Source organism: Silurus aristotelis, assembly GCF_946808225.1.
Source record: "Silurus aristotelis genome assembly, chromosome: 20".
Lineage (NCBI taxonomy): Eukaryota > Metazoa > Chordata > Actinopteri > Siluriformes > Siluridae > Silurus > Silurus aristotelis.
This window is the reverse complement of record NC_139593.1, coordinates 4,799,567-4,812,586: the sequence shown is the minus strand read 5'-3', so window position 1 is coordinate 4,812,586 and position 13,020 is coordinate 4,799,567. Positions and strand designations below refer to the sequence as shown.

The 13,020-nt window shown below is 40.3% G+C and overlaps 2 protein-coding genes across 4 annotated transcripts in view; both read left to right on the top strand.

Moving 5' to 3' along the window:
• The first annotated feature begins 4,007 nt into the window (after positions 1 to 4,007).
• On the top strand, positions 4,008 to 9,053 carry LOC310716022 (actin, alpha skeletal muscle 2-like). Its single transcript, XM_083522834.1, has 7 exons — positions 4,008 to 4,166; positions 4,707 to 4,848; positions 5,923 to 6,247; positions 7,004 to 7,165; positions 7,251 to 7,442; positions 7,519 to 7,700; positions 8,445 to 9,053. Exons 2-7 carry the CDS (start codon positions 4,720 to 4,722, stop codon positions 8,586 to 8,588), a joined length of 1,134 nt encoding a protein of 377 aa, XP_083378960.1. The 5' UTR covers positions 4,008 to 4,166; positions 4,707 to 4,719; the 3' UTR covers positions 8,589 to 9,053.
• Positions 9,054 to 12,005: 2,952 nt separating this feature from the next.
• The window catches only part of LOC310716036 (centriole, cilia and spindle-associated protein-like), a 59,438-nt gene continuing 58,423 nt past the window's right edge, over positions 12,006 to 13,020 (top strand). For 2 of the 3 annotated variants that reach the window (XM_083522860.1, XM_083522858.1), the window contains exons 1-2: positions 12,006 to 12,189; positions 12,581 to 12,915. In XM_083522860.1, coding sequence (XP_083378986.1) covers positions 12,588 to 12,915 — 328 coding nt within the window. In that variant the 5' untranslated portion in view covers positions 12,006 to 12,189; positions 12,581 to 12,587. Of the gene's footprint in view, positions 12,190 to 12,367; positions 12,466 to 12,580; positions 12,916 to 13,020 lie in introns of all 3 variants that reach the window. The other variant, XM_083522859.1, reaches the window with a different exon arrangement.

Genomic DNA, 13,020 nt, shown 5'->3' with positions numbered 1-13,020 from the left:
GTATCTGATGGTAATTAAGCTCAATTATTGGGTAAAAGTATGAACATTAAGCTTTACTCACCAAGTAAGAGAAAAAAAAAAGATAGAATTGCATAGAATTTTATTCTTAAAATAAGATAAATAAGATTTTTAAGGCTGGGAAAAAAAAAAGATTAAAAGTCTTGACTAGCTGGGTTTTTGCAGTGTCCAATCCATGGAAAGCAAATCTTCATGGAGCTGGCTTTGTGCACAGGGGCATCGTTGTGCTGGAACAGGTCTGGATCTTGTCGTGAAGTCACAAACACATCCTACTGTAGACAACTGACTTTGTGGGAACAGTCTGGAGAAGAAGCATATACGGCTGGGAAAATTTAGGTGTCCCGATATTTTTGATCATACAGAGTGTACGCTGGGTTTTTGAGAGATCTAAAAGTTGAATTGTCCAAGATTTCTTGTGGAAATCTAACAGTTAATATAGTTTTCCCTGCTCTACAGTTTCCTTGTGCTTACTCATAAACCCCCTTCCTCCAACACGTGTGTGTGTGTGTGTGTGTGTGTGTGTGTGTGTGTGTGTGTGTGTGTGTGTGTGTGTGTGTGGCAGCAGCTGATCTCTTCTCAGGAGGTAAGGGATAGCAGATGTCTTCACACCCCGGTGTCTCTGTTCACCCCTAAAAATAGTGCATGGGGGTTTAAATCAGGCGCTTGTATGATAAGCAGAGCTTTATGGAGCGGCTTGCGGTCACCCTATATGGGGCTGAAGTCCTCACTCTGTCACACAGGGAGGGCAGATCTGCGCCACGTTCTACCCCCCCCCCCCCCCCCCCCCCAGGCAGGACGCTGTCAGACGATTGGACAGGTGGACTTCCTGGAATTAAAGGACAGGACTTCATTCTTACAACCGAAATGGGTAAAGCGACTGATTCAAGATTACTAGCTTTCCAGATTTCTACCAAGCTCTGGTTCGATCCCACTTCATGAAGATTTCAGACATTAGACTTAAACAACCCGTTAATTAAGACAATGGCGTTTCTCCAGCTTCTGGTTCCACAACTCCAACTGATTGACTGAGAAAAAGACATTATTTATAATAACACACTTTAGTGCTCATGAGATTTCTAGATATGATTTATAAATCATAATCTTGGTGTCACTCAAATGATAAAGAGGTTCCCCTTTTTGAGTCTGGGTCCTCTCAAGGTTTCTTCCTTATACTATGAGGAGTTTTTTGCTTGCCACAGTTGGCCCAGGTTTGCTCATTGGGAATAATCAAGATTCATCAAGATTTCATTCTCTCTCTCTCTAAGTTAATAAAACACAGCTATAAACTATAGATACACTATATTTCCAAAAGTATTGGGTCACCTGATCTTTCCTGCTCTATGTGGTTCTTTTTCAAACTGTTACAACAAAACTGAAGGGACTCAATTGTCTTTAGAAGGGTTATAGTAAAATTCTGCTTTCACTTGAACTTGGAAACCCAAAACCTGTTCCAGCATGGCAATGCCCCTGTGCACTAAGTGAACACCTTGAAGATCTGGTTTACATGGTCTGAAGAGGAAGATCTTGAGTGGTCTGCTATAGAGCTCTGATCTCATCCCTACTGAACACCTTTGGAATGAATGTGAATGATGACTGCACTACAGGTCTTCTCACATGCCTTTAGAAATATCCTTGTGGTATAAAAATCCATAAGCCCACTCCAAAATCTAGTGTAACATCTTCCCAAAAGAGTGGAGGGAAATATAAGAGCGAATTGGGACTAAATGACCAGGTGACCCAATACTTTTGGAAATATAGTGTATATAAATATAAAAGAGGTGGTATTAAAAAGTTTAAAAGAAACTACTTTATTTATCTTTGTTTACACACCATCACTTTTAAAATAGTCCCCTTTTTTATATTTTAAAAATACAGAAATACAGTGGTTTATTTTGATACATGGCACAGCGGCTTCATACACAGTTATTTGGTATTATTATATTAATATTATTATTATTGGCGTATCTTTGCCCTTACCCTAGTTTAAGCGAAGGAAAAACTTTCATGCTAGAGAATCCACATATAGTTTTATAAGCTGGAAGATCTTCTATTTCAACCCATGTTATGTATATGTTAATGCAGCTGGAGGAGGTTTAATGTTTAAGTAAAGTGAAATGTTTATGCTTTTCCTGCATCCAAAGACGTCCGAGACAATTGTGTGCCTCCAAAACTTTGAGGACGGATTCTGTTTATACTAAAGTGAAATATCGTCATAAATTTATTGTGACGCCGAACAGCTGAGGAAAAAAAAAAAACAAGCGCTATGTCACGTTTCCATATAGTTGTTCCTGGACGTAAACTTGGCTCACACACGTGCATGTCGATTGTCAAATAACGGCATAAGGACCGTAAAAGGCATAAAAGGCGATAGAACCAGAGTCCTGGCGTATGTCCTGACCCTCTTTACTACAAGCTGTGGATTGGAGTTTAAAGAGTTTTGCCATTTTATAGTAAAATCCCGCAATCCCCTGCATTGGAGAAGATCCTGAATGCTGAACATGCACTGCAAAAACTCCTTATCCAGTCAAGACTTACAATCTTCCTTCTAGCCATAAAAAATCTTTCTTTTTTACTTACTTTAGTAAGTAAAGCTTAAACTGCATTCTTTTACCTGCAAATTGAGCTTAATTACCATTAGAGAAATTGGTTTTTAAGGTTGCCCAGGACAAAATGCTCAATAATTACACTTAGGAGAAGTTTTAAGTCTTCACACTCTTAATTTTTTTGAAACTTTGTTTTGTACTCATTTTACATTTTTTTACATTTGACATTTTACTAGAAGTTGTTCTGTGTTTTGATTTCAGTTTCTCATGTTGCAGATCTTTCAGTCTTCAGTAACGACAAAATACATTCAATAATGTTTTATGCTGCAGTAAGTTTAAGCGTTTGGAGAAGCAGCAAGTTTCCCTTTGTTTTTTCAAGAGTGTTTGTAAAGGCAGCTACTGATGTAGGTGAGGAGGCCTGGGGTGCAGTCTGGATTCCCATTCATCCCTAAGCTTTTCAGTAGAGTTAAGAGCTCTTTAGCAGGTACCTCAAGATGTTCCTCTCCAAACCATGTAAGCCAGATCTTCATGGACCTGGCTTTGTGTACATGCTGGAACAGGTTTGGGTTTCCAAGTTCTAACAGGCAGGAAAAAAATATTATGGCGCATCTAAAGTCATAATTGTGTGCCTCCAGCTTTGTGGTAACAGTTTGGAGGAGAACCATATATGGGAGGAAAGGTCAGGTGTCCCAATACTTTTGTCCATATACTGTATAATAATGACGATTCTTAAATTAAGTGGAATTCTCTTGTTTACTAGCTCAGGTTTGAAGATCTTTTTACACATATTAAGAGCAGCAAACGGCATAATGAAGCTAGTTTTAAGTTAAATGTTTTAGTGCCTATTTTTTGACATTTTGTTGTTTTTCCTGATGCCTGAATATGTTTTCTTATTTTAAGAAATCTTACCAAGTGTAATTATCTTACCGCAGTGGCAGATCATCTGACTTGTTTCTTGTTTAGTTGGGTATTTTTTTGCAGTGTGTGACATGTTCACACTCCTAAACTGCTATTTAAGTGTTGTTCACAAATTGAAAGATACAAAACTCTAAATCATGTCTCTAAGTGTTGTGTTCTTTTTTTTTATATATTAATTATCATTTAAAATGGCTCTTGTGTGGAAAACCTCTCAACCCTCCTTTCCAGTGTTGTACCATCCAGACACCTGATCCGAACTCTTGTCCTTACCCAAAGTTGGCTTCCATTGATCAGATCACAGGCACTTCATGACACACCAGACCCCTCGATTCCTCCATACACGGCTACAGCCCACCACCACACACACTCTCACTCACACACATGCTCAAACTCAGGCTCCATATATGGCCCGGAGCCTGCAGCCTATAGGCACCGCAGCGGCTGTCCCGAAAGCACTTGCCCCCCTGCCCCTACCCTTTCCCAACAAAGCAAAGTACCCCAAATATGGACGTGGGGATTCCTGCGAGATACATGTGCATTCCTGGTGGCCAGGAAGGCGAGAAGGGGGACAGAAGGAGCGCAGGGGGGTATATAAGAGCAGCTGCGCTCACTTTGCCAGCCTATAGCTCCGGATCTATAGCGTCCAAAGCGCCCGAGTGCTTCATTCTACAGCGGGAGAAACAGCAGGTAAGAACCGGGAGCGTGCACTTACACACCGGCTCAGCTTAGAGTTCTCATTTATATTCATGTAATTTGCCAGACGTCCTTATCCAGAGTGAGATTTTTCTCTTTCATACAACTGAGCAGCTATGGGGTTAGGGGCCAAGCTCAGGGGCCCAGGAGTGGCAGCTTTGTGTGGATGGGATTTGAACTCACAACCTTTGGATCCAAATTTCAGCTTCACCTGGTCCTTAAACACTGAGCTACCTTCTCTGAAGCTGCAGTTCTGGACTGGATTAATTATAATTATATTGATGAATTACATTTCTTTAAAGGAAGTCTATATATATATATATATATATATATATATATATATATATATATATAGGTAGAAATAAAGATAGATAGATAGATAGATAGATAGATAGATAGATAGATAGATAGATAGATAGATAGATAGATAGATAGATAGATAGATAGATAGATAGATAGATGTGTGAGTTTGTGTGTGCGCACATGTGCGTGCGCTCCACTCATTCACTCTTCATGCATGCGCTTCTATTTCAGGAACCCATTCAACATGTGTGACGACGAAGAGACCACCGCCCTGGTGTGCGATAACGGTTCCGGCCTGGTGAAGGCTGGTTTTGCCGGAGATGACGCCCCAAGAGCCGTCTTCCCCTCCATCGTCGGTCGCCCTCGTCACCAGGTAGGTCCTGGGATGGTCCACAAATGACCTGATACACATGTGGGCACTGTGGATACCATTTCAGTCTCCACCTGGTGGCAGTGTAGTGCCAGTTCCTTTATTTCTCAAAAGTAATTTGTTAGTGTACTTAAGTAGCTTTTTTGTGAATATGTACTTTACTGAAGTATTTCCATTTGGGAAGACTTTTACTAAAACTTCATTTCAAATCTCTTATTTTTTAATCAACTACATTTAGCGAAATCAGTCGTTTCTTTTTATTTATATAAGCCAATAAAAACATAACTGGTCAAACACGCAGCGAGTCACCAATCAGGGTCGAGCGCACTCTCTGTTTTACACGTGTTCTGATTGTTGCTTGGTGTATCTACTGATCACCAACATACAGTTCAGCATCAGTACAACAGCAAACAGAACATTTAGAGAGGAATAAAAGTGGAAGATTAAATGGACACTTACTTTTACTGGTGTAATATTTTGCAAGTGCGTTTCTACTTTTACTCTACTAGATGGTTTGTGTACTTTGTCCACCACTGCCTGAATGTTGCTGACAGTTTTAAAGCTCCTTTTTTTAACCTTTCTCAAGTTAAGTGGACTGATTTGTTTACATTGAAACATCAAACAGACTATTTAGGCCTCAGTTAACTGCCAAACAAAATGGAGGTCTTGACATTTAATTGTGACAACCACAAAATATCTGAGACACATTTACGATTTAAATTCTATTTCTATTTAACAGAGACAAAAAATAGAAAAACTTAAATAATATAACCAAAAATACAATTAAAACTAGCGTCACTAATGCTAACTTTAATTTTCTGAGGTTTTATTGAGCAGAACCCTAGTGTACATCTTCTCCAGTAAATCTGTGCAGCAGGATCATTTGTATTCTCTTTGAATCTTTGATGCTACCTAGAGATTTTCCGGAAACATCTGGAATCCGTGTTCCCATTTCTGAAACAAAATTTCTTCACTGTTAACCCTGGATGGCTCTTCTACACTTCAGACAGCAGCCAAACCCCCCAAAGTTAGCAAAAAAAAATCTGTCAGATGTATTAATCTGTTGTCTCTCCCCAGGGTGTCATGGTCGGTATGGGTCAGAAAGACTCCTACGTGGGAGACGAGGCCCAGAGCAAAAGAGGTATCCTGACTCTGAAATACCCCATCGAGCACGGCATCATCACCAACTGGGATGATATGGAGAAGATCTGGCACCATACCTTCTATAACGAGTTGCGTGTGGCCCCTGAGGAGCACCCCACCCTGCTCACTGAGGCACCTCTGAACCCCAAGGCCAACCGTGAGAAGATGACCCAAATCATGTTTGAGACCTTCAACGTTCCCGCTATGTATGTGGCCATCCAGGCCGTGCTGTCCCTGTACGCCTCCGGCCGTACCACCGGTGAGTATCGTGATCTAACAGAGTAATGATTTTCCCAGCCACTTTTAATATATTCTGTATGAACCTCACTTATTAGATAAGACATAATAGTTTATGACCCATTAAGGGTCCTTCAGGTTTACAAATTCTAATTTGTAGAAGGATAAAGCATACATTTCTCACATATTTGCCATTTTCTGACCCTGAACAGTCCATCAGTGAAAAATGTGCAATCACTGTTGAAAAAGTAGAAGAAATAAATAGATATAAAGGCTATTTCGGTTACATTTTCATATGATTCATCAATATGAACGATTCATTTTTTTTTTTTTTTGTCATTTTGTTAATTTCATTCCTTTGATCAGAAATCAAATAAAATGTTACATTTTCAATAAGCAGATCCCCCAACACGCCTACCTACATGAACTATGACTACAGTTCCAATAATTTATATACAGTACGTATAAAATTTATAGAGTATATTGGAGTCATGTGACAAAAGAACAAACGACTCGGAGTCGAGAAGTAAAATAATCAATTCTGTTTTTACATAACCTACAGAGATTTTCGATGCTTTGCTCATGTGCGTCCAGTAGAAAATGAATGAATCACTCTTTTTTCTGAGTCATAATAAAGACTCGTTCAAAATGAACGACAAATCACTAGTGGGAAAACTGAGGGTTCTAATAATTATAAACTTTTTTTTTTTCATTTTGATTTAATTAAACTGAAATGAGTGAATATTCACTGACTCTATGCGTGCTTGAACTTGATCAGGTATTGTGCTGGACTCCGGTGATGGTGTGACCCACAACGTGCCCATCTATGAGGGCTACGCTTTGCCCCATGCCATTATGCGTCTGGATCTGGCCGGTCGTGATCTGACTGACTACCTCATGAAGATCCTGACTGAGCGTGGCTACTCTTTCGTCACCACTGGTGCGTGTCTCGTCCAGTTAAATTTTTAATCATATTGCTGTATGGAGTTCCAATAGTTAAAAATGTACTATTTGGTTCGTACCAGCCGAGCGTGAGATCGTGCGTGACATCAAGGAGAAGCTGTGCTACGTCGCCCTGGACTTTGAGAATGAGATGGCCACCGCTGCCTCCTCCTCCTCTCTTGAGAAGAGCTACGAGCTTCCCGACGGTCAGGTCATCACCATTGGCAACGAACGTTTCCGCTGCCCCGAGACCCTCTTCCAGCCTTCTTTCATCGGTACGTACAAGTTCTTTCTCTTCTTCTCTTTTTTGCCAGTTTTGGACAGTTTTCTCAAAGCCATTGTCTGCTGCAGGCATGGAGTCCGCCGGCATCCATGAGACCGCCTACAACAGCATCATGAAGTGCGACATTGACATCAGGAAGGATCTTTATGCCAACAACGTCCTGTCTGGTGGCACCACCATGTACCCCGGTATCGCTGACCGTATGCAGAAGGAGATCACTGCCCTGGCTCCCAGCACAATGAAGATCAAGGTATCAGACAAGAGAAATTGACATTTTCTTCTCTAGGAATCATCCATGATATGAGAAGAAATCTGTAATGATATCAGAAGTATTCAACTCAACCTGGATGAAGTTGCTTGCTAGCAAAGGTCCTCCAAAGATAAGCATGAGCGAATCAAGCTTTCATTGCTTAAGCGTTTAGTACGAGTCCATGGCGATGACAGTGGACATTACTTGAACTTTTGACTAGCGCTATGTTCACAGAGATACTGTACCTGTTTGGAGCATTAGGCAGAGGAATAAAATATAACATGTTTACATTTATGGCATTTGGCAGACACCTTGAGGGTTAAATGCCTCACCCACTGAGCTACCGCCTGCCATGTTGGCTCTTTACTTATTGGACCTATAATTAAATCTATACACCAAATCAGACATAACATTATACCATTATATTATTATGAGCAGTAAAGTGAATATCACTGATTATCTCTTCATCATGGCACCTGTTAGTGGGTGGGATTTATTAGGCAGCAAGTGAACATTTTGTACTCAAAGTTGGCGTGTTTAAAAGCAGGAAAAATGGGCAAGCTTAAGGATTTGAAAAAGTTTGACAAATTGTGAAAGCTAGACAACTGGGTCAGAGCATCTCCAACACAATATTAGGCCATTTGAAGGTCTAAAGTATTTATGATTCACTGCACATGCAGCAAAGCAGAAAACTCGACTACAGCCATGTGCATGTATATCATTCCAATTTCCTACTCCTTTCAGATCATCGCCCCACCTGAGCGTAAGTACTCCGTCTGGATCGGAGGCTCCATCCTGGCTTCCCTGTCCACCTTCCAGCAGATGTGGATCACCAAGCAGGAGTACGACGAAGCAGGTCCTAGCATCGTCCACCGCAAATGCTTCTAAGCTCCAGGCCTCTACTGGGACCAGGCTCAGGAATTCCCTGTCACGAGTTAAAAAGCTGTTGTTATTTCCTAACCGCTGCTTCCTTCCTCCTAGTTTACAAGCACATCAGTATCTAGGAAATGTACGGGGTAAAGACAAGGAATCATCTACACTCTGTTGTGCAGGGATTATTTTACTGGAGAATGTAATTTAGTTTTTATTGGGAAGGAATCATGCTCCTGGCAAAAAAAAAAAAAAAAAAAAAAAGGATTCTGGAACCAATGGTCAGTGTCATTAAACTATGACATGTAAAGTCATGTGAGTTGGATGGGCCACAACAAAGGCTCAGGCGATTCTTCACCAATGCAAAAGCGCCCCTTTCAAACGACTGATCGCCTCGGGCCGTTTTCTACTTCTGTCCGTTTATTTTTCTTTCCCAATGACCCGCAGAACAATACAAAATAAAAAAAAAGATTTATTTTTGAACCTGGTCGTTCTTGTGGGTGCTTTTTTTCCTACTTACTGTATACTTTTCATCAATATTATCATCATGAAAAACTGCTCAAACATGCAGCACGTCACCAATCAGGGTCGAGCGCATGCTCTGATTTAAACTTGTTCTGATTGGTGCTTGGTGTATCTACTGATCACCAAACATACAGTTCAGCATCAGTTCAACAGCAAACAGAATATTTAGAGAGGAATAAATGATAAAGAATCTCCAGAATCCAAGTAGTTGAAAAGAAAGTTTGGGGTTCATGATAATTGTAATAGAAATCATTCAGTGTTTGAGTCATTAATATCATTCTATTAATAGATCAGTGTGCTGAGAGTCACATTCGAGTCTTTTCACATAAACTGAGTTGATTAAGTAAAGAATCTTGTGATAAAAATGATAATATGAACATTATAGTTATAATAAATCATAGAACTTTGGATACTTAAGTTCATTTGAAGGGAAAAACTTTTATACTTTTACTGAAGTGAAAGGTTAATAGAAGCACTTTTACTTTTTCTTCCTCCACCACTGCACATATGTGTTGACAGGTTTCCTCCAGGTACTCTGGTTTCCTCACCACAGTCCGAAGATGTCCTTTATAAGTCGACTCATATTACTGTTACTTCAATAAAATTTGACTGAAGTACAAGTAAAGTTACAGGGATAAAAATCTTCTTCTTCTTTCAGCTGCTCCCATTAGGGGGCGCCACAGCAGATCATCCGTCTCCATACACCCCTGTCCTCTACATCTGCCTCTGTCACACCAACTACCTACATGTCTTCCCTCACCACATCAATATACCTAAAAAAAAGTAGCTCATTCAAGTTTACAGAAGGGGGGGATTCTAGTGCGATTCTAGGACAAGGAGATATAAATCTCAAACCAGTTGCTTTTACAACTTCACAAATTAGCCCAGTGCAATAACAATAAATAAATAATAATAAAAAAACCGACAAAACAAAGAAATTGAAGATGCAGATTTAAAATCAGACAGTGAGCGCACGCATTAGAAATTTCCCCACTGTGGGACGAATAAATGTATATCTTATCTTATCTTATTACGCAACTTTCGATTCGACCGCATTGCATTTCAGCTGCATCACTGGTGTCTGTCTTGACCTTATCCATCTTTCTTTCTTGTAAGTTTAGTGTTTGTTCTCCACCAATCAGCCAATCAGTGCATTTATATTTATTTATTTTGTATTTATTTACTCAGTAATGGATATGATTTTAAATGTAGTTAAGTACAACATTCTTAAGTAAAAGTAAATTTACAGATTTATAAAGTAGAAGTGCACTAAAAAAACCTGACTCAATTACAGTAACGTGAGTAAATGTAATTGGTTACTTTACACCTCTGCCTGGGACACGGTATAGGATAAGAAAAAGTGTTTTAAAAGATCAATAAATGGATTAATTGTATGGTGTCGAAATATTAATAAAAAACTGGTTTGTAGGTTCATATTTGCATAAAGAACAGACTCCTGAACATTTTTTTTCTAAACTAATTGTCTAATTACTGTGCAGTGTTAGATGTTGTGCTGTTCGTTACACAGCCAGTAATTACACCTAATTACATTTTACAAATGCACGAGGCTCCTTTCAGAAACCAGTGCGATCACCAGTAATCACCAGTGTTACCCAGTTAATGCGTCATGTTTCACTGTTTTTTCTTTGACTGCATCATCAGGTGGGAACTGAAAGGTGTGTGAGGACAAAAATGACTTGAATAAATAAATAAATAAATAAATGAATAAATAAACAAACACACAAACAAATAAAAAAAATAAAAACTACTGCCCAAAATAATGTACACACATTTATGGCACTCGTTTATGTTGCCAAAATGTTTATGTGGCCAAAAGTTTTCGGACACTTGACCGTAAGATTGCCGTGTGTTCCTTTTGGAACATCCCGTTCATTTGCATTTACGACATCTAAAAGAAGCCCTTATACAAAACGACATACGATTTATAGAACATTTTTTTAAATACATAAATACATACTAGTGCAGGTCTTCAAATGCTACTGAGGGTTTGTTCTCAATATGGATAGATTAGATTATGATTTTTAGATATTATATACAATGCAAAGAAGAAGAAGATCAAGATCAACAGGAGTAATTAGAACAGGAATCTTTAATTTCATGACTTTTCACTCTCTGGTATTGTCCTTTTAGTCCATTATATAACAATATATGGTGCATTATATATCTGCTGACTTGTCTGATGATAGGGACATCTACAGACAGTGTCATGTGATGTATGCACAAGCAAATATGTTAATTTGGAAATTTAGTATGTGCTTAAGATCTGTGAAGACTGTACTTTCTAGAGCATACTGTACCCCTATGTATACTGACCATCCATAGAACAGAGAAAAGTCTAGATTTAGTCTTCCACATTGATCCCCATTTGCTCTTTTAATAATCTACAAAGTCTTCTGGGAAGATGTTCCACTAGATTATGGAGATTTGTGGAGATACCCTCAAAGGTTGAGGGTCAGAGCTTTATAGCAGGAAGATCTTCCATTCCAACCCATGTAAAGCATATCTCCATGTAACTGTGCACAGGAGCATTGATATTCTGGAACAGGTTTGGATCATGTAGTAAAGTTAAATAAAGTAAAAATCTTAATTTAAAATGTCCTGTACAGCCTCCAGTTTATGTTTGGTGAAGAATTATGCATGTGTGGGGTGAAAACACAGTCGGTGTCCGAAAACTTTTGACCATATCGTTTTGAACGCGTGCACGGATTTATTTTATTTATGCTCAGGTTTTTTTTTGGTCCACCGTATGCGCGCTCACGCGTGATTAAAATAAATAAATAAATAAATAAATAAATACAATAAGGTGCTCGTTCACGTTCCGATTCCTCTGCCCTCGCGCATGCGCACTGTGAAGCAACCCTGGGCGCGACATGTTTCTCCTCCTCCTCCTCCTCCTCCATCATCTGCTGCTCCTGCTGCAGCCTCCGAAGATGGGGCTGTAAATACCCCTGACCTGGTTTTCCTACCCCGCTCCTTCAATCTGCTCCTTGCAGGAATCCTCGAGAAGAAGATGATGATGTGACGTGGAGCTGTGTGTTTTTTTATCTTCATCACGGATCTTGGAGACAGACAGGTAAGAGCTGAGTTGTTTACATCCTCGGCACAGGTGTTGCAGAAATGTAAACACATCCAGCACTCTGCAGGTTCTTCACATGTTCTCCAGGAAGCATGTTCTCCAAGGAGATCAAATCAGTGAACATTTTATCTAACCTAATAATAAATAAATTATTCATGCATGTGTACTTCACAAGGTGTTTTCTGCAACCCGAAAAAAGTGCATGTGGTAAGATGAGCCTATAAACTGCCCCTGAGGATGGAAACTGAGGGTGGTGGATGCATTATGTAGAAGGTAATAAATAAATAATCGATGGAGAGCGCATGGGTCCAACGGGACGGCGGTGTCGAATTAGATCCTCTCCATGAGCTCACCTTTACCTGTTCCCTCGTTCCCTGTGCTTGAACAGCCCGATAATGGCGAGCCCCAGGGACGTGACCACGAAGAAGATCCGCACAGAGTACATGAAGAAGTTCCGCGAGCCCAAATGGGAGACGTTCTCCAAATGCTACCAGGACTCTGTAAAGTACAGGCTGAGCCGCAGGTTGATGGAGCACACACACCGGCCGCTGTTCGGGGATGGCTGGGACAGCGGCTCGGACTCCAGCGGAAGATCCAGTCCTAAGATCAAAGGAGTGGTGGAGTCCTCAAACCCGCAGCCGTCCTCCTCGGAGAGCGCCGGGACGCCGAGGGTCAACGCCGAGCAGGACACGGACACCACGGTGCACAACTCACTACCTGTAGGTAGGTACGAGGTACCTCAATCCCAGCTCACCTGGTTTTTCCAACAGTACACTGTAGGGACCAAATTGTGTAGGGACACCCGACTTTTCCTCCCAAATGTGGTTC